Source organism: Aspergillus homomorphus, assembly GCF_003184865.1.
Source record: "Aspergillus homomorphus CBS 101889 unplaced genomic scaffold BO97scaffold_8, whole genome shotgun sequence".
NCBI lineage: Eukaryota > Fungi > Ascomycota > Eurotiomycetes > Eurotiales > Aspergillaceae > Aspergillus > Aspergillus homomorphus.
Window position 1 is genome coordinate 34,330 of NW_020291894.1, and position 25,815 is coordinate 60,144.

Genomic DNA, 25,815 nt, shown 5'->3' on the forward strand with positions numbered 1-25,815 from the left:
CCAATGAGGTGGGGGGTAAAGAGGACTAAGCTAGCCTGTCCGGATACTCGACTTTCCACCTCAAACCACAGATCATCGAACGTCGTCTTCGTCCTCCATCGCGACTCTTTCGTCACCCCCCCTCCACTCCACACCCCCAACGTCCTCTATCCTCCTTTATCGAGGAACCGTTCCTCTCATCCCGGAGAGTTGATTTTCCATCATCAATTGACCACTAGTCGCACAGTCGTCCCTCGCACACAATGTTCGTTCAGTCCGCCTCTCGGGCCGCTGCTCGCAGCTCGGCCATGCCCACCACTGCCATGCGCTCCTACCGCACTGCCTCCAGCCCAATGGCTTGCCTGAACGCTCGTCCTCAGACCGAGAAGAAGTCCATCGCTCCTCAGCAGACTCGCGCCGCTTCCGAGCATGCCATCTCGAATCCCACACTCGCCGGTATCGAGAAGCGCTGGGATGCCATGCCCCCCCAGGAGCAGGCCGAACTGTGGATGCAGCTGAGAGACCGCATGCAGGTTGACTGGCACCAGTTGACCCTTCAGGAGAAGAAGGCCGGTATGCTTCATCCATTCGCCTGACACCTTTCATTTTTTTTTTCGTCGCTAGCTGGTGGTTGAAAGAATTTTGCTGACGGGCTCTTTTTCTCCCCACCATGTAGCCTACTGGATCTCCTTTGGCCCCCATGGCCCTCGTACTCTCCCTCCCAAGGGCGAGAACCTCAGGGTCTTCCTCAAGGCCCTCCAGTACTGCGCCATCGGTGTCGGTGTGTTCTACGCCGTCCACTACTTCGCCAAGCCCCTCCCCAAGACCATGAGCAAGGAGTGGCAGGAAGCCTCCAATGAATACGCTATTGTAAGTCCCTTTGTCTGATATCTGCTCTTTGAATACTCTGCTGTTCCAGCATAATCGAATCTTGATGTATACGAACGACGACTAACCTGGGTTTTCCCTCCACACAGCGTGAGAAGATCAACCCTCTCTACGGCGTCAGCTCCGAGGGTTACGAGGGCAAGGGCTTTGTCCAGAGCCCTCCTGCTGAGAAGCAATAAATTTGCCGGACAATATCTCGGAAGGAATAGGTAGAACGATTGGGCAAGTTGCAAATCGGCAGCGTTGGACTGATTGATAGATTACCTGACTCCCCTGCCTGCTCGGGCACGCCCTCTGATGACGGCGGATCGGTGGCCATCCAGCTTGGACTCGTGGTCTCGCACCTGTTTTACTTGTTTGTCAAATCTCCAGCCCAAAAAGACCCCTATGTACCTCGTACTGTGCAATAATCCAATGTATCTCCTTTGTAGCCTTAGAATGGGTTTCTCTCTGGTTTTTATTTTTGTTGTTGTCCTTAGTGGTTTTGTGTGTGAGAGTAAGGTCCCTGTGCAAGTGCTATAAGATTGTTAAGCAAAGGGAGAAATTGTGCCATGCGAGTTGGGAGGGTCATTGAATGTATATAGTCAATGTCAATGGCTGAGCTAAGTCACTAAAAGAGTCCGATATCAAATTCGGGAGAGAGAGAGAGGCGGCTACGGTAACTACAGCATGGTAGGTGCTTGGAGCTACCGAGGACAGTCTGTGTGCGGCTCTTGGAAACGTCATTGTTACAAAAACTAGACCATTACCAGTCAAGCAATACAACAATTGAGTTTCTCCCAGCCTCTTCACAAGTATCGGTCTAGGTTGCTATGAACTACAAGCTTCACTAACCCCTTATACTGAGTTGACTACGTGTCGATTTAAGATCCAAGCTCGACGACGACACCGCCAGACTGAGCGTTCGGGGAAAAATGGGGAGGGAGGGAGAGAAGGCTGCGAAATCCGGAAAGGGAAAATCACGGGAACACGTCAGATTTTTCGTGGTGGTTGGCGGTTTTGGTCCGATACCGTCGCTTGTTTCCTGGCTGGAGGTAGGTTGGCGGAGCAACCACAGCTTCCTTTGACTCCGGTGGGAGGGTTATATTTGGGTGAATCACGGTGGATTGTTAGAGTGATAGAATTGATTTGGAAATGCAAAAGAGTCAATACTTGTGTTGATTGATGGGAAGTATATATCTGAGAACAAGTCCGCCCGCTGGAAGAAGAGGGGAAAGGAAGGTCCCAGTTGGTATCCGGGCGGCTGCCAAGCCCGATCCCCATTTTGTGTGCGAAACTGGCCCGAACAGGGCAAGGTTGGTTGGTAAGGTTGGTTGCTGTGCAGCTGAGATGCAAGCACTACTGGTAGTTACTACTCGGACAGACGGGAAGTACAGTACATGTAAGTAGCAGGTTAGCAGCTAAGTAAGTGTACTGGACGATGAATGGTAGGTGGTAGCAGAGAATGATTAGCCTGAATAGGGATGTTGTATCCTCCATGTATCCTCCATGTGTTCTCCATGTATTCCTCCTTCTACTTTGCATGCGTAACAATACCTTGGAGTTACCCCGTTGTTACCACCAGCTGGCCTCTTACCACCACAACCACACACAACCACACACACAACTGGTTGCTCGGTACATCACGGGATCGTCGGCAAAACCGCCCCGGAAAGGCTAAGCCGGACACAAACCTCCGCCAGAGTCCACCTCAACCTCCCTCAACCTCTTTCTCCCTCTCTTTCCCTTCTTCCCTTTTCCCCCATCCTCCCCTTTGACCTTCCCTCTATACCCATTTCGCTCTTCAACACCATCATCATGTTCAAGAGGTATTACCCATCTCGATCTCTCCCCTTACCCCGGTCCTATCCCACACCCCCATCCCCCACTCCTATTACCTTTTAATTATCCTTCCTTTATATCATGAAGAACTTTTTAAAACTAACCTCTGCTTGTCTCTGTTCCTAGCGGTCTTGCCCGGACCTTCGGGAGGGCTGCTTTTGCTCGGCCTACGCCCGTCGCCCGCCGCGCTTTCCAGCCCAAGACCAACGGTCTTCCCTCCCTGGCTCGTCTTGCCAGCACTGAGGCTACTTCCGTTGGCAAGATTCACCAGGTCATCGGTGCCGTCGTTGACGGTATGTTCCTACCGCTCGCTCCCTTCGTTCCCGTTACCCGTTACCGGCAAAAAAAACCCTGCTGGCGGCTACGCGAAAATCTTTTCCGCGCCGCGATATCATCCACAATTTCATCAAAAACGACTCAATGCCTATCAAAGAACACCTTATCTGACTCTCGCCTGCAGTGAAGTTCGACGGTGACAAGCTCCCCGCCATTCTCAACGCCATTGAGACCGAGAACAACGGCCAGAAGCTCGTGCTTGAGGTTGCTGTAGGTTCCAACCACTACCTTCTTCCAGCTTGATTGAATGACATCAAGCAAGCAAGCTTGCTTTGATAGCTAACCTCAGCTTTAGCAACACTTGGGTGAGAATGTCGTTCGTACCATTGCCATGGACGGTAAGCTTGCAACCCAATTCACCTACCGCCGGCCACCATAGAAAGATTTCGACTCCTCGACCTCCTTCCTTCGTCGTCATCCCTTCCAATGCGTGGTCTCGGTGTCCTGTCTTCTATCTCTCGTGCCGGTTTTTCCTAACGCGTCCCCTTTTCAGGTACTGAGGGTCTGACCCGTGGTGCTGCCGCCCGTGACACTGGTGCTCCCATCACCATCCCCGTCGGCCCTGGCACTCTCGGCCGTATCGTCAACGTCACTGGTGACCCCATTGATGAGCGTGGTCCCATCAAGGCCGACAAGTTCCGCCCCATCCACACTGAGGCTCCTGCCTTCACTGAGCAGTCCACCACTGCCGAGATTCTCGTCACTGGTATCAAGGTCGTCGATCTTCTTGCCCCCTACGCCCGTGGTGGTAAGATTGGTCTCTTCGGTGGTGCCGGTGTCGGTAAGACCGTCTTCATTCAGGAGTTGATCGTAAGTGTTTGCCTGGCTTTTTCAGATGTGGCAGCGAATCTGGAGCTAATCCTCGACGCAGAACAACATCGCCAAGGCCCACGGTGGTTACTCCGTCTTCACTGGTGTCGGTGAGCGTACCCGTGAGGGTAACGATCTGTACCACGAGATGCAGGAGACTGGTGTCATTCAGCTTGAGGGTGAATCCAAGGTCGCCCTTGTGTTCGGTCAGATGAACGAGCCCCCAGGTGCCCGTGCCCGTGTCGCCCTTACCGGTCTGACCATCGCCGAGTACTTCCGTGACGAGGAGGGTCAGGATGTGCTGCTCTTCATTGACAACATTTTCCGTTTCACCCAGGCCGGTTCTGAGGTGTCTGCCCTTCTGGGTCGTATCCCCTCTGCCGTCGGTTACCAGCCTACCCTGGCCGTCGACATGGGTGGTATGCAGGAGCGTATTACCACCACCACCAAGGGTTCCATTACCTCCGTCCAGGCCGTCTACGTGCCCGCTGACGATTTGACTGACCCTGCCCCCGCCACCACCTTCGCTCACTTGGACGCCACCACTGTCTTGTCCCGTGGTATCTCTGAGTTGGGTATCTACCCTGCCGTCGACCCTCTCGACTCCAAGTCCCGTATGCTCGACGCCCGTATTGTCGGTCAGGACCACTACGACACCGCCACCCGTGTCCAGCAGATGCTCCAGGAGTACAAGTCCCTCCAGGATATCATTGCCATTCTGGGTATGGACGAACTGTCTGAGGCTGACAAGCTTACCGTCGAGCGTGCCCGTAAGCTCCAGCGTTTCCTGTCCCAGCCCTTCACCGTCGCCCAGGTCTTCACTGGTATCGAGGGTAAGCTGGTCGACCTCAAGGACACCATCCGCAGTTTCAAGGCTATCATCGGCGGAGAGGGTGATGACCTTCCTGAGGGTAAGTTGGAATTCTGTGCCTTCTCTTCGGGCTTTGATCATGGCTGACTTGTCTCCTCTCTAGCTGCTTTCTACATGGTTGGTGACTTCGAGTCTGCCCGCGCCAAGGGTGAGAAGATCTTGGCCGAGCTCGAGAACAAGGCCTAGATGTAATATTGTTTTTAAGCGCCCTTTTCCTTTTTTGTTAGACATGGACTACCTTTCTTCCATGGTCCGGTTTCCATCGATGCGTGTACAGTACTCGAATTGAGAAAAGGGAGTTATGAGAGAAAGGCTTTTTAAGTCCAACGAATTCTAAGAAGGAACACAGGAGCACTTGAAGACATGTCACCTCATGGCTTCCCCTCAAAGCCGGGATGGAGACTTCTCGGCTGTGTTATACTACGTGCTCATGTAAGTAAATTAAAACGACCACCATCAGCCTGATACCCTCTGGGCTGGGACAATTGTACTCTTTCTTTTGTTGAATGGTTGTTCAATCGTAGTTTATCGTGATATGGTAATGAAATTGATATGATACTGTTTGGTTACGTAGCTGTCTGGGATTTATTGACCTTGAATTCCACATCACATTCATAATCCATCTCTATTCTCCACTGATTCTTCCACTCTCCATCAATACTAACGTCCGTACTCAAGGTCCGTACTGAAGGTCCGTACTCAATCTCTCCACTCTATTCAGACTCAGTCTCCATGCTTCACCTCTATACTCTATCTTCATACTTCATCTCCATACTTAGTGCCTATATTCAGTCTTTATACTCCGTTCTCCATACTCCCTCTATACTCAATCCTTACACTATGATTGCAGCTGCTACCCCGCCCCCAAGCCTACGCTACCAACTACCAGCTCCGACATCGTATGAAAGGTAGTTGTGAGTCTCCAAAGCCTTCCGAGCTTGGTCCTTCAGTCTTAACCACCAAGCAAGGTATGTTTGCTAGTGGAGTGACCCCATAGTAGCTTGCCTATCCCAGGATAAATCTCTACCCTCGACAAGGACTCAATAGCTTATTCAATCACCAAATATTCCATATGAAGACCCCTCATTGGATATGTTGTGTGTATGCTCTTAGGTCTCTCTCTCTACTTTCTCGTTCTCCTTGTTCAGTCCTACTTCCTCGGCTCTTCCTCATATTTCTAGCTTATTAGCCCTACTTCCTTGGTTCTTCCTCTATATTTCTAGCTTATTAGTTCTACATTTTCAGTTTTCAATCAACATGGTCAATCCCGCTCCGCTTTCTCCTTTATCTAGACTTAATTCTATAAACGTGACTACAGCCTGTCCACCTCTTCCCTTTCATCCTCGAAAACGTATCGCGTTGTGCAAATTTGGTGGCATACACCCTTGCCTATACATACCTACCTGCCTGCCTACCTATAACCCAATCTATAACCCAACCTACCAACCCGCCGACCTACCTACCTACCTGCAAACCAACAAACAGTAAAAACAGCATCCGCCTCAATTTTAATCATAGATAAACAAAAACCAAGCAAGCGACAACCCTCACAAAACCGGTACCACCCTCATTGGTTGATACAAGAGAAGAGAATATAAGATACTCACTTACATTGGAGAAACTCAACGATCCTTTCTGTATTCTTGAATTCATGCACTTTGTCCCGGCTTGGGGGGTCCCTCCATTCTAGGTGTTGGTGAAGAGGGTGTTGTGTTTGTCTTTTGTCTAAGTGTGAGTATAAGTATAAACATAAACATAATTATGAGTGTAAGTGTGAGCTTGAGTGTGTTTCTCTCCCCCTCTGTGTGTGTGTGTGTGTGTGTGTGTGTGTGTGTGTGTGTGTGGAAATTGTAATTCTATTTGTGGTTTAAGTTTGTGTTCGTTTTGTCAAGTGACTGGCTAGGCAGGTAGATGGGTAGATGGGTAGTTGTTGTGGGAGTGATGGTGATGGACTCGTCTGCGCGCTGTTAGAAAGATCTATGAGTTAAGTTGGGGCTTGGGGTCTAGGCACTTTTTCTTGGGGGTTTCTCTCTCTCTGTTTGTGTGTGTATATTGAGTGTGTGTCAACCCCAGCGGCTTCAAATGCCTTGTAATCAATATAGACCCCCTCGCTGAAGATGCCTTGAGGATAATACAGGTCCTTGGTGTCTTCTGGGAAGAGTGGGTTCAATAAGCGGCCGTGGTCGGATACGTTACGTGCCACTGTGTATGGCAGGCGGCCGGATGGGGAATGCTTGCCGTCTAGAACCTCTACTAACGCAAAGCCGCTGTCCTGGCCTGGTAGGTGCGCGTATATCACGGTGGTGATGTTTGAGTGATCCACCCACCGGTCAACTAGGCGCACGCCTGCGTTGTGGATGACCACGATATTATTACGGCACCACGAAGCCCTGGAAGCCGAGTTCGCCCTTAAGCGGCCCATTCATAGTCTTGCTGTTTTGGCATCCGTAACTGTTGTTGATGCGGTTGTAGCTACACATCACAGAGCCGGCGCCGGCTTTGACGGCATCATAAAACGGCCAGAGATACAGCTCATGCATGGTATGGTCATCGATATTGGAGAATAAGCTTTGGTTGTGTGCACCGGGTAGCGTGGGAAAATGTCGGTTAGCCTCCTGCTCGTTACCGACAATGTGTTTCACACAGAAAATGACGGACTCCTGTAGACCGCGGACAGACTGGCCGATAAGAACACCAGCTAGGTAGGGGTCGTTGTTGAAGCCCTCCCAGTCCCGCCTACGCGAGCAAGCCGGCCCAAGGGCCCGGCAACGGGGTCCAGAGCCACATTCACACCCTTACTTTTGAACTCGGCACCCGTATACTGTGCGCGTTTATAAGCAAGCTCGCTGTTCCACGAGGCCCCGACATGGAGGCCCGGCGCATAAACATTGACCATATCCGCGCCTCGCACGCCACCGGATGAGTCTTGTAGGCATAGTCCCGGGAACCTCAGCCGGGGTACTCCGGCGACACTACCACTGCAACCGTTGGTGGTGGATGTATAACCATAGGTAAGGTTGTTCTTTTCCTCGTCGGTCATCTGGGCCACCAAGGCTTTGGCCTTACTGTAGGCATGCTTCCAGTCACCCAGACCTTGGATCTGAGCTAGTCAAGGAGTTAGCATAGAGACACTTCCGCCTTTTGAGAGGCAAGCACTCACGAGTGGGATAGACAGGCTCTGAGCGGCCATAAGACCAAAAAAAGCTCCAGTTCGGTTAGATCGACGGTTGCTGGAGGCTGAGTCCCAACAGCCCCGGCCAGAGGCAGGGCAGCAGCTGCAGACAAGGAAATCGTCAACTTCATCTTGGCTGATGAGGTATTCGGGCCCAAGTATGAGGCTAAATGTTCTGCTAGAGGGATTGCCAGAGGGGAGGCACGGGCCTGTTTTTATAGCCTCGAGGCCGGCCCCGGGAGAGTCTTGATTCATGGCCAACCCCCGACTTGGTATTGCCCAGTCTGCCAGATGTTTCTCCACGACCGAGTGCTGTTCATGGCGCTGATGACGCAGAGCAGAAGTGTACACGATCGTGACGGAGCTTCTTGAAGGAGGCGGGGCTTGGAGGGCTCGGCAGGGTGGGAAAAGCTGGGTCGAAGCCATGGGGGTGGACACTCTGAGCCCAGAGTCAGCAAATCATGGCGCCATCTCGCGAAGAACGAGAGCAGCGGTCGTAGTAATAGTGTAGAAGACACTTGGTAGGCTGATTAGTGCCGACTCCGGGGATGGAAAATTGCGGGGAATCAAATAGTGGGTGAAGCACCCGAGCCCACGCATCGGCAACCCACGGGGCACGTTTGCCTCTCTTCGTTCCCGTGTATCATAAGTAATATCGCTCTTCTCCCTCATATGACGATGGTGCCAGTGGTTTGGGTTCATGGCTTCGACCACTGATGACTACCAGTGAACACCACAGAGTGGATTCAGCCCCACGCTTCTCAATTCTCCCAGGCACTGCTCGCTCAGAAGTTAGGACTACCTGACTGTCATGACGGGATGCAGGGCCTCACCGTCGGCTCTTTTTTCTGGCGATAACCCCCACGGGGATTTCGAATTCATGTCGAATATCTCGGGTTCGCAATGCTTCTCCGGATTCCATGGCGGGGAGCTGTCACGTATGTTCGAGACTACTCCGGGATCGTTAGGTTTGGCAGAGTCGCTGGCATAACAGTAAATAGAGGGTCAGAATAGACTCACCCATATTAACCGGTGCCAGGACCTGAAGCACGAGAAGACAAGGAACAATATCCGCATGGTGAAGAAGAATGGGGCGTTGAACCGAGTGAGTAGAGAGGCAAGGAAGGCTAACTGCCAGACTCATGGATATGGAATTGGACTGCTTCCCGGCTGTCCACTTTGCCGGCGTGCAGAATTACCAGATTAGGTATCTTGGCCAGCCAGCAAGGTCTGTTCAATTCTCGAAAAATTCTTAGAGCAATCTTTTGTATTTACCCCGGTGGAGTCTTTTTGGTGTGTGGTAGACCAGTCAGTAGACTTGATTCTGGTTTCTACCTAGAATGTCTTACTCAATTTCGCCCGGTCTTCCTGGCCTGGTCAAGCTTGCCAAATGCCACTGCCCGGGGTACTTTGCATCTGCAAATTCAAGGAGATACTAAATCTCTTGCAACCGGCTCTTCTCTGCTATTTTAATCACAGTAGCTAACATAACGCATAAATCAGGGTGTTTATTAATCGCTAGCAAAGTCCGAAACTAGAAACAGGAATACAAGATGATGGCGCACAAAGATTCATGCTGACTAGCTAGCGTGCCTCCTTCCATGCTTCGCCAGCAGGATGGCTCAATTGGACTAGGGCCAAACGCTAGTAAGACCGGGTGGACTCAGTCTCTTACAGAGTCTCTTCCAGCGCGAGAACCTGTGAGATACGCTCGTTAGCACACCGATAAACCACAGGCTAGAATCAACCGAGGAAGGGTTCTGCTTACCAATGCCGTCCGCGTAGGAATATAGACCTGCAGATAGTTCCGCCGCCCATTCCACTCCAGATCAGTCGTGAAGAATCGCGTCTCCTTGTTGTTTCGCCCGAACCCACCAAACACCTTGTCGTCGCTGTCCAACACGATGCGATACGTACCCGCCTGTTCCACGCCAACACGGTAGTCCGTGAAGCTGTTCGTGGGATGGAAGTTGAAGATCCAGAGGAGACCCGCCCGCTCAAAGACGAGGACCTTGTCACCCTCGTGCTTGAGGCTGACATAAGCCTGAGGCGAATGCAGCCAGCCGTACTTGTCCTCCGTCAGTTGCATGGCACGGTCGAACTCGTTCAAGAACTGGTAGCGCAGGAGGTGGTCCTCGGTCAGGTTGAGCTGGCGGCGGGCGTACCAGAACGAGTTGTTGTTGCCCGCACGGGGGAAGTCGAGCCACTCAGGGTGGCCGAATTCGTTGCCCTCAAAGTTCAGGTACCCTTCGCCGCCGAGCGCGTGGGTGACCAGGCGGAGGAGTTTGTGGAGAGACATCCCGCGTTCGATGATCGGAGTCAATTCGGTGAGAATGGACATATGTGTGTACATTTCTTTGTCGCATAGCCACATCATGAGGGATTTGTCGCCGACGAGACTGTGTTCGCACCAGGTGGGTCAGTTTATCGATGCCAGATTCAGAAGAGGCAAGAGAAGGGGTATAACCAGAGAGCAGGCAGACTCACGCTTGGTCGTGGCTCTCGGCATAAGCGATAGTTTTCTCGCCGTCACGGCGGTTAGTAAGAGTGAAAGCCAGGTTGCCGATATCCCACTGGTCATCAGCTTTCTCCTTCAGGAGCTTGATGTACATGTCGGGAATGGCCATGGCGAGACGGTAGTCAAAGCCAACCCCACCCAGCGAGTGAGGCAGACACAAGGCTGGCATGCCAGATACGTCCTCTGCCACAGTGATGCAGTTGGGGTAGAGGTTGTGGAGCATCTCGTTAGCAAGGGTCAGGTACATGACGCCCTCATCATCAACAGCGGGGCCGAAGTACTCATGGTACCCACCCGAGAAACCTCTAAGTCACGTCAGTCTGTGCATCAACATATGATAAGAGGCCGGGGTCAACGCACGTTCCAATGCCGTGATGCGTGTAAAGCATGCTAGTAACACCATCGAACCGGAAACCATCAAAGCCATACTCTTCCATCCAGAATCGTAGATTGCTCAGGAGGAAGCGCAGCACTTCATGGTGGCCGTAGTTGAACAGTCGACTGTCCCAGAGGTCGTGCTGACCCTTACCTCCGGAATGGAAGTACAAGTGGTCCGTGCCATCAAACATGTTCAAGCCATCCAAGACATTCTTGGATGCGTGACTGTGCACAACATCAAGAAGCACCACCAGGCCCATGCTGTGAGCTGTATCAACCAGCTCCTTCAAGTCTTCCGGCGGGCCGTAGCGGCTACTCGCCGCGAAGAAGCTGTTAACCTGGTACCCAAAGCTGGCGTAGTACGCATGCTCCATGATGGCCATGAGCTGGATAGCATTGTACCCCAGATACTTGATCCGAGGCAGCATGTTCTTTGTGAACTCCTTGTAGGTTGCGACTTTCGTCTCAGGGGATGAAATTCCGACGTGGGCCTCGTAGATCCGCAGGCTCTCGGGCTTTCTCGGGCGCTGGTGCTTGAAGTGATACCGCTCTTCCTCGGGCGGGTTCCAAAACACGGACTCATAGATAGGGGATACGCTCAGATCTTGTACCACGCGCTTGATCCAAGCGGGTATCCGGTAGATTCGTTCCCCAGCGCGTGTGACCATAGTGATCTGCGATGAGAGGGATTAGCTATGCAACACATCCTCAACCAAAGAGATTCCTCTGAGTGGTACCTTGATTTTGCTGTCGTGCGGAATGGCTGGAACACCATTCTTAGCCGGTACCGTGACCTCCCAGACGCCGAAATCATTCTGCTTCATCGGGTTCGCCTTGACGTCCCAGTTGTCTGCCAGTACTCAGCATTCCCGCTTCACACACACCTAGAGAAGAAACCTCGACGTACTGAATTCGCCAACTAACTGGGCCTCAACCGCCCCGGGAGCCCATTCTCTGTAGACAATGTCACCATTCTCGGCGACATTGAGGCCGTATCTCTCATAACCCTATCGGTGACCCGACGGTATTGTTAGTGGAATGCGGGGATGATCGCAGTAGGAGAGAGGGAAGGTAGTTCGATCGGTGGGCGACCAGCTAGCGAGAACTGGTTGGAAAAGAAATCAAGTAAGTACCCTGCTGAACTTCTCCAAGCCACCCTCATGCTCGTTGATGGTCTTGACCCAACTCTCCACGAACTCGAATCTACGTTTGAGGGCGTCGCGGTGCGGCTCGAGCCATGGGTCGAGCTTGATGACACCTGTTTTAAGAGAATGAACAATGATCAGCAGAGCCTCCCGCTTGTTTAGGAAGTTTCACCCACCGGTGCCATCTGCGGGTGCCGAATCCGAAGCCATTGAAATGGTAGCGGAGAGCTGGAGATAGGAAAGATAAGCTCTGGGGTATTTCGGACGAAGGAAAGAATGGGAAGATAATGTCCAGCGCTGAGGTCAAAAAGGGTTGGGAAACGGTGGAAAGGCAATGAAAAAAAATAAAAAGAGAAGAAGGAGAGGGAAGAGGAGGGTAGAAGAGGGGGAGGCGAAAGCAGAGAAGCAGAGAAGCAGAGAAAGAGAGAAAAGATGCGGGGGGTTCAAGGTTGGCAGCAAACAGTCCTAGACTTGGACCTGGTCACCTTTAGCCTGGATGGTCGAGGCCAAAGCTCCAGTCCCCGCCAGGCCAGTCGGGATTCCTGCTTCGGACCGGAGTTTGGGTGACATCACCCCCGCTCTCCGCATTCGCTGGCTGGTCCGGCCTCTTCTTCCCCTTGTCAATTCACTGCTGTCGCTTTCCGAATAGGACATTGTTTGAGGTTGTCTATTCAGTCTATTCAATTCTGGATGTAATTATACTTGTCCAGGGAGAATCAATTGTCTTTCGTCATGTCGTGAGCCAAATTGTACAGTACAGCTGAGCACAGTCTGTGGGGTCGAATCCAGGTCAATGCTCAGGGGCGAAGATAATAATAAGGTTACATCCAGGAACGGTTAGAGCCACACTCGCTTTCCGCATGCAGCAGCGAACAGGCACGGGCAACATCATCGGAAGACAATTCGATTATCTTCAGCAAGGCTAATTATGTTACAGATAAGTAAAGACTTGCAGACGCACCGAGCTACTGCAGACTCCCATATTCCCCTATGATTCTACCGGTAACAACCGCTGTGTAACCAGCCAGGATGGAAATTAATCCAGCTTCTCACGCGTTGCAGTTGCCGACCTCAGGCTCTTCCTCCTGTTGCTTCCACTGTTCCCACTGATTGTTGTTGCTAGAGGATTCGGAAGAGCTGGCAGCCTTGGTGATCTGTTCCTGCGCGCTGCTCACCGAGGGGGTCGCGACGAACTCGGCGGCACTGGTGGCAGCAACATACTCAGAGGTCGAGGACGATGAAGACTCCGCAACGCTGGTAGCCGCGCTCGTAGCACGAGCCGTGCTGGCCGCAGGGGTAGCGTGGCTAGCGCCCGAAGAAGACAAGGACATCAGAGCTCTGATGGGGGTAGCACCGGGGTAGAAGGAAGTGGGAATGGTTGGGATGGGAATGGAAACGGTGGTGCCGAAGTCCGCAGTCAGATCACCGGCCATCGAGGCGGCAGAGTAACCTGTGGGAGCAGACTTCACAGTAATGGTGGAGGCTTCATAAGCAGCGTGGTCGTCACCCTCCTTGAGACAGAAGCCCGATCCGTAGGCACTCTGGCAGGAGTACCATTGCTGTTCGCCCTTCTCAGTCCACATAGCGAAGTCCTCAATGGTGATATCGTAGCAAGGAGCACCGGTAGGGCAGATCATCTTGATGGGACCACGGGTAAGACCGTAGGCTTCAGTGCCCTTCCAGTTCCTGATCGTGAAGTTGCTCATTTGGATACCATCGCCCTCCACAGTCTTCATACTGGCCCATGCGCTGTCGATGTCCAGGGAGTAGGCGTTACCGTGGCCTGTTGTAATGATTAGCATTGGTGCTTAGTCTAATGGATGCTCTGCCTTGATACATACCAATGAAGTTCTCAAAGACGACGTTCTCGATAAATCCATCGCCTCCGTTACTCTTGATCATCATCATGTTGTTCGAGTTCCAGGTGTAGATGTTGCGGTAGGTGATATCAGTAACATTAGTACCGGTTCCGAAGGAGCCCATACCGCAGCCACCACTCCAGTTACAGTAGATGTTCTCGACCAGGATGTTGTGAGCCGGGCTCTACAAGTCTTATCAGTCTTCGTTCCTCATTCAATGGTAGAAACCACGTCATACCTTGATCGTCACGCACTCATCCTTGTTCGTCACCTCGACCTATGAGATGCTGTTAGCTTGATTCGGGGTGCGACACTCGAGAAGCCTACTCACATCGTGGATCCAGATGTTTTCACTCCACACATCAATTCCATCAAGACCACCGTGGTTAGCACCGCGAATAGCCATGTTGTAGATTTCACCGTTGGTGCAAGTGTCGATCGAGAAGTGGAAAGAAGGCGAATCGACCAGAATGAAGTCGTGAACCGAGAAATCCGTAACATCATACAAGCGCAGCAGACGAGGACCAGAGTATTTGTTGTCCTTGTGGAGCTCGTAGCCCAGACCCTGCATGGCACCCTTGGAGTTGCTGCTGAACAGTTCGAAGTCGCTGGAGTGCTCGATGTAGATCATGTTGCCGCCATCCGTGCTATCCCGATATATGGTACCGTCGATCTGCAAAGCCCAGCTTTTACCACCGCTCAGTCTGGCCCAGGTCGAGAGCGCATAGTCACCCTCGGGGACATAGACCACACCACCCGACTTGCAGTCGGCAAAGGCGGAGGCCAACGGGGCACCCAGATCGGTGGATTTGTCCGCCTTGGCTCCGTAGTCGAGAACGTTACATGTCTTGGTGGCAGCCTTGGTCTTGGCCGAGGTCAAGTGTCCAACAGAGCCGCTCAGCTGCGCAGCAGCGAGAAGGGGCGCCAGGCCCACGGCGGCGAATAGAGAGAGTTTGTCGACAAGCATGGTGGTGTGTCGAATCCAAGTAAGAAAGCGAAAAAGAACGACGAATGGAACGAAAAGACACCAAAAAGAGTGTAGTGAAGGTATCAATTAAAGACTGTACATGGAAGGAAAATGAGAGAATGGTTCACCAAGTCCACGTCAGCGAGCCTCGACTCCCTCTTTATATCAGGAACCATTGTGACGGTCGTTTGCCGATACTGATTTGCCATTCGAGCTAACCGCCTTGCAGCCGCTAGCATTTCTTTTGAAGTTTGAACCGCGTGGAGAGTGGGAACCCAGGAGTAGAATGAGTCTCGGTCGTTTCTAGTCGATGAAATAACTCCCCATTGATCGATAAATGCTATTCTTGACAGCACGCAACGGGGCAGATTGCCGGACTAGGGATAATCTGGTCCAACTTAAAACCATCAGCGTCGGCCATACACTCGGTGCAGTGGACCTAGCGGAGCCACTATGGTAAGGCCAGTACCCGAACTGGAGCATGAGTGAGCTGTGAACATGGCAATGGAGGCTGCCGACTCTAGACCTTGACTCAAATAGATTAAATCCCATTGGAATGACCCCCTGATGGACGCAATGACATTGGCTAAATAAGCATAGCTTGAACTCTTGGATTTCTTCGTACTAAGTGGTACGGATTTCTCCTAGAAGCCCCATGGTTTGGTAAGACTTTTGACTATTTCCAGGAGCACTGGGGCAGATGGTGAAAGAGTGAGACGATGAGATTGAGCAAGGCAGGGCAAATAACGAGGGAAGTTTCCGGAGCCGGGCCGAAGAACTGCTGGGCCTCTCACCACTTCAAGTGATGGCCCGCACACCTGAAACATCTTAGCCAAGTTGGCAGTTTGCACCACTAGTGACCCCAACCAAAACGCCCAGTCTCAGGAGGTGTCTTCAGGGGCCGAAATTTTTGACACGACTATGATAACCATGACGAGTTTGATGATTCTGATCGCAAAAAGGATAGACGTCGCTTTTCGGGTCAGAATGGCTGCCTGTCACTTCGTTCATAATTATGAAGCGAAGCAATTAATCTCCTTAGGGCTCTACTGCTCCATCGAGCTCCGACGTCGGTCCCAGTGATCTGAAACAGATCGGCGGTGGAAAGCGATTCCCGTCGTCGGAGTAGATAGATGAAGTGGCAGATCACGCGGTGACATGTGGGACAGACTCAGTGATAATCACGGTAGCTCGTAAAATTAGATTAAATCTATATAGCCTGGGGTTCTCCCAATATATGCAAAACTGGCACGCCGGCGGGTTCGCAAAGCTACACCAGAATGGATAGATACATTGTAGCTTGTTCGTCGCTATACATGGTCGGTCACCCATCATGCCGACCTCATCGAGTAAAAAAGGGTATCTGGAAGGGTTTCGAAAATGGCGCTATGTCCACCAAGCATAGCCTTCTAAAGCGGAACAAGAGCCTGTTAGCATCGTCCGGTTTGCTTCTTCTCATCCATTTGCACAACAGAAACACTTACGGTTTACAGGTTGTCACCGAGGGTGGCAACAATAGTGCCGACCGGAACACCGACAGCCGGGAGTCCGAGACCGCTGACGAGACCAGCGAGGCTAGGAGACAGCTGGATGAGGAGGTAGGAGCCGTCCTGGCCGACAACAGTGAGTAGTCCCTGAACGGGCTTGCCGAGATCCTTGACGAGGTCACCAACGTTGCCAGCGGTCTTGACAATAGAGCCCACGGAGGTTCCAACACCGGGGAGGCCGAGGTTGGCGAGGAGAGAAGCAACAGAAGGGCTGAGCTGGATGAGAAGACGCTTAGCGTTAGGGCCAGTGACCTCAAGAACGTCCTTGACCTTAGGGGCAAGATCCTCAACGATCTTGCCGTTGGAGCCGTCGGCTCCCTCGGAGCGCTTCAGATTTTCACCGACAGTAGCAACAACAGTCCCGACGGGGACACCAACACCAGGCAGGCCAAGGCTGGAGAGGAGGCCAACAAGGGAGGGATCGAGCTGAATGAGAAGAACACCGCCATCCTGACCGACAACTGTGAGCAGATTGTCAACAGGTCCAGCAAGGTCCTTCAGCAAGTCACCGACGTTGCCGGCGGTCTTGACAATGCTGCCCACGGATTTTCCAACACCAGGAAGACCAAGGCCGGCAAGAAGAGAAGCAACTTCTGGGCTCAGCTGAATGAGGAGCTGCTTGGCATTAGGCCCGGTAACGGTAAGGATCTGGTTGACGTTGCCGCCCAGGTCCTGAACAACGTGGCCGCTAGCAGAGCCGGGAGCAGAGGAAGCAGCAGCGCCATTGGAGACGGAGGAGCTGGAAGAAGACAGGGACTTGGTGACCTGAGTGAGGTCAGACACTCCACCAGTAGGGGCAGCGATGGCGGAGGTGGCCAGAGCGGCGAGAGCAGTGAGGAAAGCAGCCTTCATGGTGATGATGTGTGTGAAAAGAAAATTAAAGAGAGTTATAATTAGGTATCGTATGAATTGACAAGGAATGACAGGAAGTTAGACTTCGAGAAAGAATGGATGATTTGCTTATGGATGAGGAAAAGAAAAGAGAGGAGAGGACGGTGCACACCGTCTTTATATACTGAAGCTGGCTCAGAAAGATCTCCAGCTCGTTCGCGCTGACTCTCTGCAGTCTCTGCAGAAGAACCTAGGAGAACTGATGTGTCGACAGCAATTGCCTAGCTTGTGTACTTTCTCAGGAGAGAGAAGTAATTGTGGATACGGATTGACAGTATAATGATGATCAGAGTCTGTTTACCCTCTCAAACTTTGCGCAGTTTGAACTTTCCCAGTGATCATCAGGTACAGCCAAGTATACACGATCAATTCTTGCAGTTCCTGCTCATTGACTTGCATGATCAACATTTCGGAACTCCAAACAGTGTAATCTTTGCACAGGAGCAAAGAAACAAACTCTTACAGTGATGTATAGCAATTGCTTGCTTGTGAGCATCAGCAAGGTACGAGCTGAAGTTTTGATTGATCAACTACTACGGTTCACAAGGACCCGCTGATCTTCACTCAAATAACATGCAGCCATTGTGATCTGCGCTTTGTTTACTACTCAGTATATCCACCACACAGTGGCTAAAGAACCACACTTTCGGATCAAAGGAGCTTTTTTCCGAAGCAATGCCGTGATACAATTGGCTTGAATGATATACACTTTGCAGCCATGCCGGATAGTGAGCCGAAATAAGCTAGGCCGTCTTAGCAAGCGAAGAGCTGAACTTGTCGGTCCACCAACTCCAGCAGTTGTAGGCACAAGATTGCTTGATCAGATACTCCATACTTCGTTTCTTATGCACCTGTATGCATCTGGCAAGGTAGCTGGTAGCGGTAGACCGTTCCCTTCGATCGAGAAGACGATTCAGCATTCCATCCGCCCGGAATTGATAGACCCCGATAGTCAAGAGCTTACCTTGAGGAGATCAGTCAAAAGGAAAACCCTCTCCTGCTCCACGTCTCTCTTGGCCAGCTGAGCTAGCAGTTGATGAGCCGTCCCTGAAGACCCTTGTACCACGAAAGTGGAAATGCAGAGCAAAGCAAACCATGGGTTGCCCCCGTATACAGTTCGATCTTCCTCGCCTGTCAGCACTTAAGTGACCAATCCTAGAGGCAAGATGGGCTTGCTCTCCTTCTTTGCGAACATCTCCGCGGTATCCACTCGCCAACAATGGGAGTGAAAGTAGACCCAGGGCGGTATATGGAGCTCGGATCTTGAGAGCGACAAACTTTGCTAGCGAGATGCCGCTACCGCGATTTAGGTTTCGCCTTCCGCAGTCTGAAAGTGGTAAAGTGGTTGGGTCTGCAGCCGCAGCCGATCAGGGTGAAATGGGGGCATGTCGTGCTCGGAATTGCTGGAAACACGTCGATTACAATTCAACCGTGTAGTGTGAGGTATCAGTTGTGGTCTTCAGCTCTGTGGCTGTATAACAGCCGCGACAGACATTCATTTCCACATCATGCAAGTGATCGGATGTAATCGACGTGTCTGGACAGATTCACGGCATGAGAAGGGAAGACCTTACCAAGTCCAAAGCCATCTGCTCGTCAAATGACGCTTATACTGAGTATCAGCGCAAAGAAGGGGGGGGGAACGACATACCACGTGGGGCAGCTGCAGGCTTTAGAAATTGAGCACCGTCCCAGTGAAAAGAAGACATTAATCTGTTCGGGGCTTCAGGGGACCCCTCTGTTAGTTAGCGAGGCTCATGGTGGGATTGTGATCTGCTCTGGGGTGGAAATGCTAAGTAGATCGCGCCAGTGGTTGCTTGATATGATGGGGCGCTAAATTCGCTGAGCTTGGTTCGACTATCCCCGAGGGGTTTGCGGCGGATAGCGCCGCCAGGCGGCTGTGGCGGGCTAGACAGCACCGCCAACGACTTCTCTCCCTCCCGTCTCTCGTATTGTTGACCGCTTCCTTTACACGTCGCATTTTCTTCATGAGGTTGGTCAATTCCACAGGTCCAAAGGACGTAAACATATCGGGATCAGGGCCTTCGTGTCCTTCGCCCTGACCTATTTTTACGTCGCATTCAATTACTCTTGCCGAGCTCTCCACCAGCGGATCGTGAATATGTATGGGCTTGGTAAGGAGCGATCGGATAGTTACGATCGACTCGGCGATCTTCTAGAAACGACGATCACTCGCCAGTCTTCTTTAGCCCAAGACTTCTGAGGCCCTCCCTGGGGCTAATCGTATCGAGATGATGATCAACACAATTTCCGCAACGAGTCAGAGACCTTGCTCCATCACTACTGAAAAGGACTTGTGAAGCCTGCTTTTCCTCTTTCCAGCTAAGTCGTTGTTCGAATTGGTGAGAACTCGTGTTCACTGACTGCTACCTCGTTATGATCTTAATTCCAGGTATTTCAACTTCCTTGAAAATGACTCCGTATTGTGGGGAAAAATGCTATCTATGTTCATGAAAATAATTATTTACGAAGCTGGACTGGGGGGCAGCTCGCCTGTGAACCAGCCACTCGCGCTCTGCCCAAGCTCGAAGTCCAGCGTACCCCCTTCGGCAAATATGTCTTCCCACACCAACCAGTTATTTCTCCATGGCTTTCCATTCAACTTTAGCGACTGCACGTGAATATCGCCTCCGCCATTGCCGTCACCACCGTGGGCGGTGACGCTCAGTTTCTTTCCCTCTCCAAGATCGATGGTAAGGGACTCGAACCAAGGGGAGTGGATCAGGAAAGTCGACTGCCCTGTGACAGGGTACAAACCGATCATGTTCCACAAGATCCAGGTCTGCATAGCACCTGCGTCGCTGTTCCCAGGAAGACCCGATACGCCCGTACCGTAGTACGATTTGGCGACACTGCGCGACCGTGCAACGGACAGATCTTGTCGGCCGATAAAATGGTATAGGTAGGGGACATTGAACATTCTGAACATATGAGTCAGTGTTTCTCCCAACAAGGCTCACTGGCGAACAATGACTTACGGTTCGTTTGTTGGATCGAATATGATTCCACTAGAACCGCTGGCTCCCTCGGTGAACATGGTATCCAGCCGCTTCTGCACGGTTTCATTACCTCCCATCCACTCAATCATTTTCCCCATGTCATGGATGGCATTAAGTGAATATGCCCAACTGCTGGCCTCATAATAAGGGTCACCCCAGTACCCACTGTCACCCAAGGGATCGGTCTCCATGAAACCCGTCTCGTTGCGAGGAACCACAAAGCCAGAGAATCCAAGCGAGGTCTGTTCAGGGTTCCAATGATTGCGCCAATTTCGCGACCGATTCAAGTACTTCGTCGCATCGTCCCCCTTCCCCAATCCCGACGCTACCTGGTACAGACCGAAGTCATTGCAGGAATATTCCACTGCACGGGTGACAGATCGGGAGTACTTCGGTGTGATGAATCCTAAGCGAAGCCAGTCTGGAAGTGCGCCTCTACCTTCCTTTGTTGATGAGTCGGGGGCCTGCGGATCGACTGGGGAATTGGCAGGCGTTACTTCCGCATCTTTGACCATAGCCTTATACCCATCTTCCCAGTTGACCTTGCCACGCACCCCCTTGACATATGCGTCTGCAAGGATATTGTCAGCGTTTGAGCCACCTTGGGAGCGCCCGTTGTAGTTGGAAGAGCGAGCGTCGGGCATGTAGCCCTCGAAGCGCCAGATGTCGATAAGTGACCGAATCTGCTCCTCATATGCTTTTGGTTGCAGTACCTGCATGAGAGCAGTAGAGCATCGGAAGAGATCCTTGGGCTGTGTAAGCAATGTACTTTTTGTCTCAGCCGACCACTAAGACGTCACTTACCCAAAATGTGAATATGTCTTGATAGTATGGCTCCGAGGACGACCATCCGGGATTCTCACCCGTTTGGTTTGTCGGGATCAAGTGCATAAAATACAAAGACGTGTACAGCATTTTGAGTGTCGTCTCATTGGTGTTGCTAGTCGTCACCTTGGACAAAACCTTGGAATCCCATTCAGTCTGAGCATCAGTGACGACAGAGGCAAAATCTTTGTCATCGGGTATCTCCTCATTGACGTTCCTGCAAGCCTTCTCGGTGCTAATCCAAGAAATGCCTACGCGTGATGTCACTGAGGTGTCCTGAAAAGTGTACACCGCTCCAACTCGAGTCGAACCGGAGGTAGAGGACGCGGTGCCACTGCTCTGTCGAACGCTACCGTCTGCGTCTGTCCCCACGTAAGTGCGATTGCTGACGGCCGCAGCATCGAAATGACCACCTGTTGGCCTATGAGCCCTGCATTCAAGAACTGCCGAAGCAAGGGGAGAGGGGGAGAGGGAAACACACAAAAATAGATGGTCCAGTCCGGTGAGCGATTCCAGCCATTGTCATATACACCATGGCCTTCGTAATGTCCGTCCGGGAAGACGGTGATGTTGCCGCCTTTATAGCCCTGACTCAAGCCCATCCCTCTATACGACGGCAGGACATGGGAAACATCAATGAGGACATTTGCCACGGATCCCATCGGGAATGTGTAGCGGTAGATTCCCGCGTGGGCAGTTGCGCTCAATTCCACCACGGTTCCCTGGGAGGTCTGGGCCTGGTAGTAGCCCACCGCTGCCCTGTCCGTGCCTTCACGACCGACGGTGATGTTCGACAGCGGGTTCGTGATATGCCCCGTGAGCGGCAGCTGCGACACGGTGCCGTACTTGGGTGCACCACCGGTGCCTTGTTCATGCATCATACTGAACCCGGAGAACTCGCCATTCGGCAGATAGCCGGAGTAGGCGTCTGTGCCAGAGACGTAGAGGTCCGGGCCCAATTTCACCATCCCGAATGGTCGCGCCGCGCCAGGAAAGTCGTTGCCGCCATTCTGCGTGCCCAAACTGGATCATCCCAATTAGCTTTTCTCTTTCGTATGTGCTCAACCCCAGCGCAGGGACAGCCCAGATCGCGACGACTTACAATAAATCTACATGAGAAGTCAAATTCGCGGACCGGGCGACTGGCCCAAGCACGGTCCAGACTAGTAACGAGTGCCAGGGACCCATCGCAGCGAACACAATGCAACGAAAGACACCGAACAGCCAGCAAATGCTATCGGGATTTTTTTCTTCTTCGACCACCCGCGGGGTATACCCGGGAATTTATCCTACAAAAGAGCGGACACAGCTGGTAGTTGTACTAGCTAGCAGACAGGTTCCCTGGTTGCCATTGGCGTAGCCTTTGTCGTCAAGATACAGAGACTGACATCAGAGACAGTCGCAAGAGCGGGGGACAGTATGCAGAAAACACTCTGGACAGATGATAGCATGTGGAAAAGGTAGGAAGGGAGAGGGGCAGGGGTGGCGATCATGACCCAATACTTGGGTGATGCAATGGGAGGTTTAGCCCACTAGGTGCATGGGAATCCAGCACATGCTGCGATCACCAGCAGACATTTCTCTAGAAGAAGGCCTTCCCAAATGACCAGGACAGACCAATGCAGTGTCCGTGTGGGGTGGAAAGATGGGTGCAGCTAGTGGAATGGCCCCTAAATCAGGGGACTGCTGCACTGTAGATATAATCATCATGCATCCCATGCTTAATCGGGTGCTTGCACGGTGGACATCAAAATGTGAGCTCACCACACGGCAGGCTCTAGACCGCAATAGTAACATCATCGAGAATCGACTGTGACGAGGATCAGGGACAATGGTGCAACACCCAGCTGGTATTGGAAGACAGGAACGTCATTCTTGAGAATTGTACTGGTATGGCCGCCCTGTCTATCAAGGGATAGAAAGGGAAGGTGTGAGGCGGCAGGGTGAAGGGAGGCTTCTACGGCACGGTAAATCACCCGACAGAATCAACCATTCAGATCAATTCTTCATATCAGATCCCTCTCTTCAAGCAAAAGGCTAAACTATACCTAGGGTCTGGGTACTAAGACTGGAGAATAGGAATCAGCCGGCGTGGGAGAGCATGAGCCAGTCATCGCTCAAAAACAAGCACATGGCCCCCGTTCGCACCGTTGACTAGGCGGTTGAGGTCGGATACTAATGTACGAGTACTAGACTATAGTAGTTACTACCAGGCTTCAAAGAAAGTTTCTCGCCCTTCCTTCCTTCCCTCCCTCCCTGCTGTCTTCACAACCCCTACGGGACTATGTAGTCATCCTTAAGATCTGATCTAGCCCAATCCGCTACCCGCTACCCGCCCTTGCTTGATTACTGAGTGAAGAGGGAGCATCTCGGGGCAAAAGACATGGGAATCCCGGTCGATTTGTGATCCACACGATTTTCAAATCAGTTCTAACTTTTGCAGAACACGAATGATCAGGGCCTGTGCCTGGTCTTGTCCCGTGGTTTGTGGTCGGCTATTTAACCACTGTTTGGATTTCTGGTTGTTTGCTTGTTTGGGTTTCTGGACCAATGATCCGGCCACATGCTTCGGCGACTCCCGGTCAGGGGAAAGATTGGGCTTGGCTGTAGATTCAAGGTTTATGTAAGTTCTGACTAAGATAGGTTGGTTTCGTCCGGGAGTGTGATGCTTCTGTGCATTGAGAACTGAGAGCCGGGTACCACAACTATATTCATCGTGCAGATGGGGATCACCGTCTCGCGGAAATCTTGAACTTGAAGCAAGGCTGATGCTGTCGAAGAATTTAAGTTGTCACGACCAGGGAAAGTGCAAAGGTCGATCCTTACTCTAAAGGTACGTAGAGATCTGACCATAAATATATCTCCATATAGTAGCTTATTTTATTGCTTCCCAAGCTTTAAGTTGCGACGAGATAGTGAAAAGACCGTTGAGCTTCTGCAACACATATTATATCTTGAGTTGTCATTCCGTGATACCGCTCATTGAGAGGTATACAACAGATTCATCTGCTTGATGGCTACCAAGGTGCTGGTGTGATTACACCTGTCAGTGCATGCTCGAAACAAAAGCAGTAGAAGATCAAATCCGCAAGCAGTGCAACCCAGACGACTCTCTACGAGGGACAGGTCTTAGGCATGCAAGAGTCATATCGTCCCGCTCGCAATGTATCCATAGGCGTGCATAGGTCGGGATTCTCCCTACCCGCCAATTGAAAGTGTCGCGACTCGTATGGTGAAGGGTTAACTAGCTGAGGATACCGATTCGTTGTCGTCTTCTGCGGTCGCATCGATACCGATAATAATCTTCTGTTGCCTCGTGATGGTCTTCATCGTCAAGGCCCAAGTGTCATCGACGTTCAGAATTCTAAAGCGATCATGCAAAGGCCAGAAATCAGATATTTGATAGGGTCGAGAATTGATATACCTTTAGATGAGCCGCGTCCATATGTTGAGATTATGAACCGACTGTTTGCAGAATTTTATTCTGGCTTTTGCACTTTTTGTTCGAGGCGTGCAACATAATGGCCGTCTGTCTAGTCATCTATGAGCGTTGCATGGTCAATGTCATGAGAGTCGGTGTCGTTTCATGTCTGCGCTTCGTGGGATTTGAGCATCATATATCCCAAATAATTTCTGTTGAAAGAGAGTTTTTGGACCGTGAAGGTTAACAGAAGGGGTGGGAGTTGAAGGAGGGCAAGGGCGGTAGAAATTGAGAGAAAGGGGTGGATGAGTACAGCAGGCAGGGAAGGCACGCATTACAAAAAAAAACAACAACCAAATATCCATCGACTCAGAAAGCATTGAAACACCGGCTTTCTGACACATGGCGAGAGGCAAATGAGTATGACTACGCCGTCATATCAATGTACGCTTCCACAAAGACGAAACTGACATGTCGTTCTCCAATTTAGATTTCCTCGACCCAACTCCGTCTCGCTCTTCAAGTCATGCGATACTCATACTGGAAGCGTGGGTCTTTTCATGAATTGCAGAACCAAAGCACCATTCCGACAATCTCGCGTATACACACAAGCTTGGCTCGAGGATGGCACGAAAATACGAACCTCGGAAGAGCCTAGGAGCGCTTTCGCACGATCAAGCAGATATGCCAGAGCACATCTTGTTGCTCAGATTTTACGTGCAAGAAATTTCCGCTGGTCAAAGGGTTAGTCCAGTCTGAAGTGACTATGCAGCACTTCTTGAATGTGGCGAAGGCTGTCTGACACTTGTTCTCGCGAGGGAAAACACCACTGCCGCAGGTCAAATGAGCTATCTTTCGCCTCCCCAACGTAATCGGACAGAAAAGAATGCGTCTACGCATCTTGCTTGGGCGGTCGGCGACTCTCCTCTGCCAAACCTCCGGCAAGCCGGGGTCAAACCCCCCTACACAGGATCGCACTTGGCTCTCGCTTGGCCATTGACGTTCTTCTCAAGACCGGACGTGGCTTGTCCCAAGCCTCCAGGCGTGAGAGGCGGACTCAATTATACTCGCCCACGATCAATCCCAGCCTGTTATTACACTGAATAATGCCAAGCTTTCAGCCACCTCTGCCTTCCAGGGCCTTTCCCTTGGAAGCTCACCGGTACTCTCAGAACCGGATAAATGAAGATAAATTTCCTGCGTCCGAGAAGAGACTCGGCTCGTATATAAGAGCCCGGGTCGGGCTTTGGTCCAATGAGCGAGCAATGATAAGGCTCTAACTCTGGACAGTACACCGGCTTTTGCGTCACTGGGCTAGGATCAACGAGGTAGTTTGTTCTTACCCCTCTCCAAAGTCAGGGTGTGGA

At 51.6% G+C, this 25,815-nt stretch overlaps 8 protein-coding genes across 8 annotated transcripts; 3 read left to right on the forward strand and 5 right to left on the reverse strand.

The window, feature by feature from the left end:
• Nucleotides 1–70: 70 nt before the first annotated feature.
• Nucleotides 71–1,469, forward strand: BO97DRAFT_404035 (cytochrome c oxidase subunit IV family protein). The gene is made up of 3 exons (XM_025694871.1): nt 71–552; nt 656–849; nt 957–1,469. Exons 1-3 carry the CDS (start codon nt 243–245, stop codon nt 1,044–1,046), a joined length of 594 nt encoding a protein of 197 aa, XP_025553618.1. The 5' UTR covers nt 71–242; the 3' UTR covers nt 1,047–1,469.
• A 1,100-nt stretch (nt 1,470–2,569) lies between these two features.
• BO97DRAFT_386162 (F1F0 ATP synthase subunit beta) lies at nt 2,570–5,255 on the forward strand. The gene is made up of 7 exons (XM_025693515.1): nt 2,570–2,675; nt 2,815–2,981; nt 3,149–3,234; nt 3,320–3,362; nt 3,518–3,834; nt 3,896–4,745; nt 4,809–5,255. Exons 1-7 carry the CDS (start codon nt 2,665–2,667, stop codon nt 4,889–4,891), a joined length of 1,557 nt encoding a protein of 518 aa, XP_025553619.1. The 5' UTR covers nt 2,570–2,664; the 3' UTR covers nt 4,892–5,255.
• Nucleotides 5,256–7,206: 1,951 nt separating this feature from the next.
• Nucleotides 7,207–7,440, reverse strand: BO97DRAFT_309146 (family 3 glycoside hydrolase; the record flags this gene model as incomplete). The annotated part of the gene is made up of 1 exon (XM_025691195.1): nt 7,207–7,440. A coding segment is annotated over one exon (234 nt), but the record flags the coding sequence as incomplete, so codon positions are not given.
• Nucleotides 7,441–9,310: 1,870 nt separating this feature from the next.
• Nucleotides 9,311–12,319, reverse strand: BO97DRAFT_404037 (1,4-alpha-glucan branching enzyme GLC3). The gene is made up of 8 exons (XM_025694872.1): nt 12,095–12,319; nt 11,907–12,031; nt 11,681–11,780; nt 11,511–11,623; nt 10,756–11,447; nt 10,365–10,700; nt 9,646–10,276; nt 9,311–9,575 (listed from the first exon to the last, which is right to left on the reverse strand). The coding sequence occupies exons 1-8, from the start codon at nt 12,126–12,128 to the stop codon at nt 9,549–9,551; spliced, it is 2,058 nt and encodes a 685-aa protein (XP_025553621.1). The 5' UTR covers nt 12,129–12,319; the 3' UTR covers nt 9,311–9,548.
• Nucleotides 12,320–12,915: 596 nt separating this feature from the next.
• rhgB (putative extracellular rhamnogalacturonase) lies at nt 12,916–15,030 on the reverse strand. The gene is made up of 4 exons (XM_025690981.1): nt 14,109–15,030; nt 14,016–14,054; nt 13,760–13,961; nt 12,916–13,701 (listed from the first exon to the last, which is right to left on the reverse strand). Exons 1-4 carry the CDS (start codon nt 14,742–14,744, stop codon nt 12,968–12,970), a joined length of 1,611 nt encoding a protein of 536 aa, XP_025553622.1. The 5' UTR covers nt 14,745–15,030; the 3' UTR covers nt 12,916–12,967.
• Nucleotides 15,031–16,231: 1,201 nt separating this feature from the next.
• BO97DRAFT_464915 (uncharacterized protein) lies at nt 16,232–17,240 on the reverse strand (the record flags this gene model as incomplete). Its single annotated transcript, XM_025699522.1, has 1 exon — nt 16,232–17,240. Exon 1 carries the CDS (start codon nt 17,141–17,143, stop codon nt 16,232–16,234), a length of 912 nt encoding a protein of 303 aa, XP_025553623.1. The 5' UTR covers nt 17,144–17,240.
• A 2,427-nt stretch (nt 17,241–19,667) lies between these two features.
• Nucleotides 19,668–22,215, reverse strand: BO97DRAFT_441495 (alpha-1,2-mannosidase family protein; the record flags this gene model as incomplete). Its single annotated transcript, XM_025698177.1, has 5 exons — nt 19,668–20,124; nt 20,182–20,948; nt 21,007–21,440; nt 21,509–22,050; nt 22,130–22,215. The coding sequence occupies 5 exons, from the start codon at nt 22,213–22,215 to the stop codon at nt 19,668–19,670; spliced, it is 2,286 nt and encodes a 761-aa protein (XP_025553624.1).
• Nucleotides 22,216–24,679: 2,464 nt separating this feature from the next.
• Nucleotides 24,680–25,586, forward strand: BO97DRAFT_270950 (uncharacterized protein). The gene is made up of 3 exons (XM_025690982.1): nt 24,680–24,868; nt 24,939–25,192; nt 25,287–25,586. Exons 2-3 carry the CDS (start codon nt 25,009–25,011, stop codon nt 25,553–25,555), a joined length of 453 nt encoding a protein of 150 aa, XP_025553625.1. The 5' UTR covers nt 24,680–24,868; nt 24,939–25,008; the 3' UTR covers nt 25,556–25,586.
• Nucleotides 25,587–25,815: the final 229 nt, after the last annotated feature.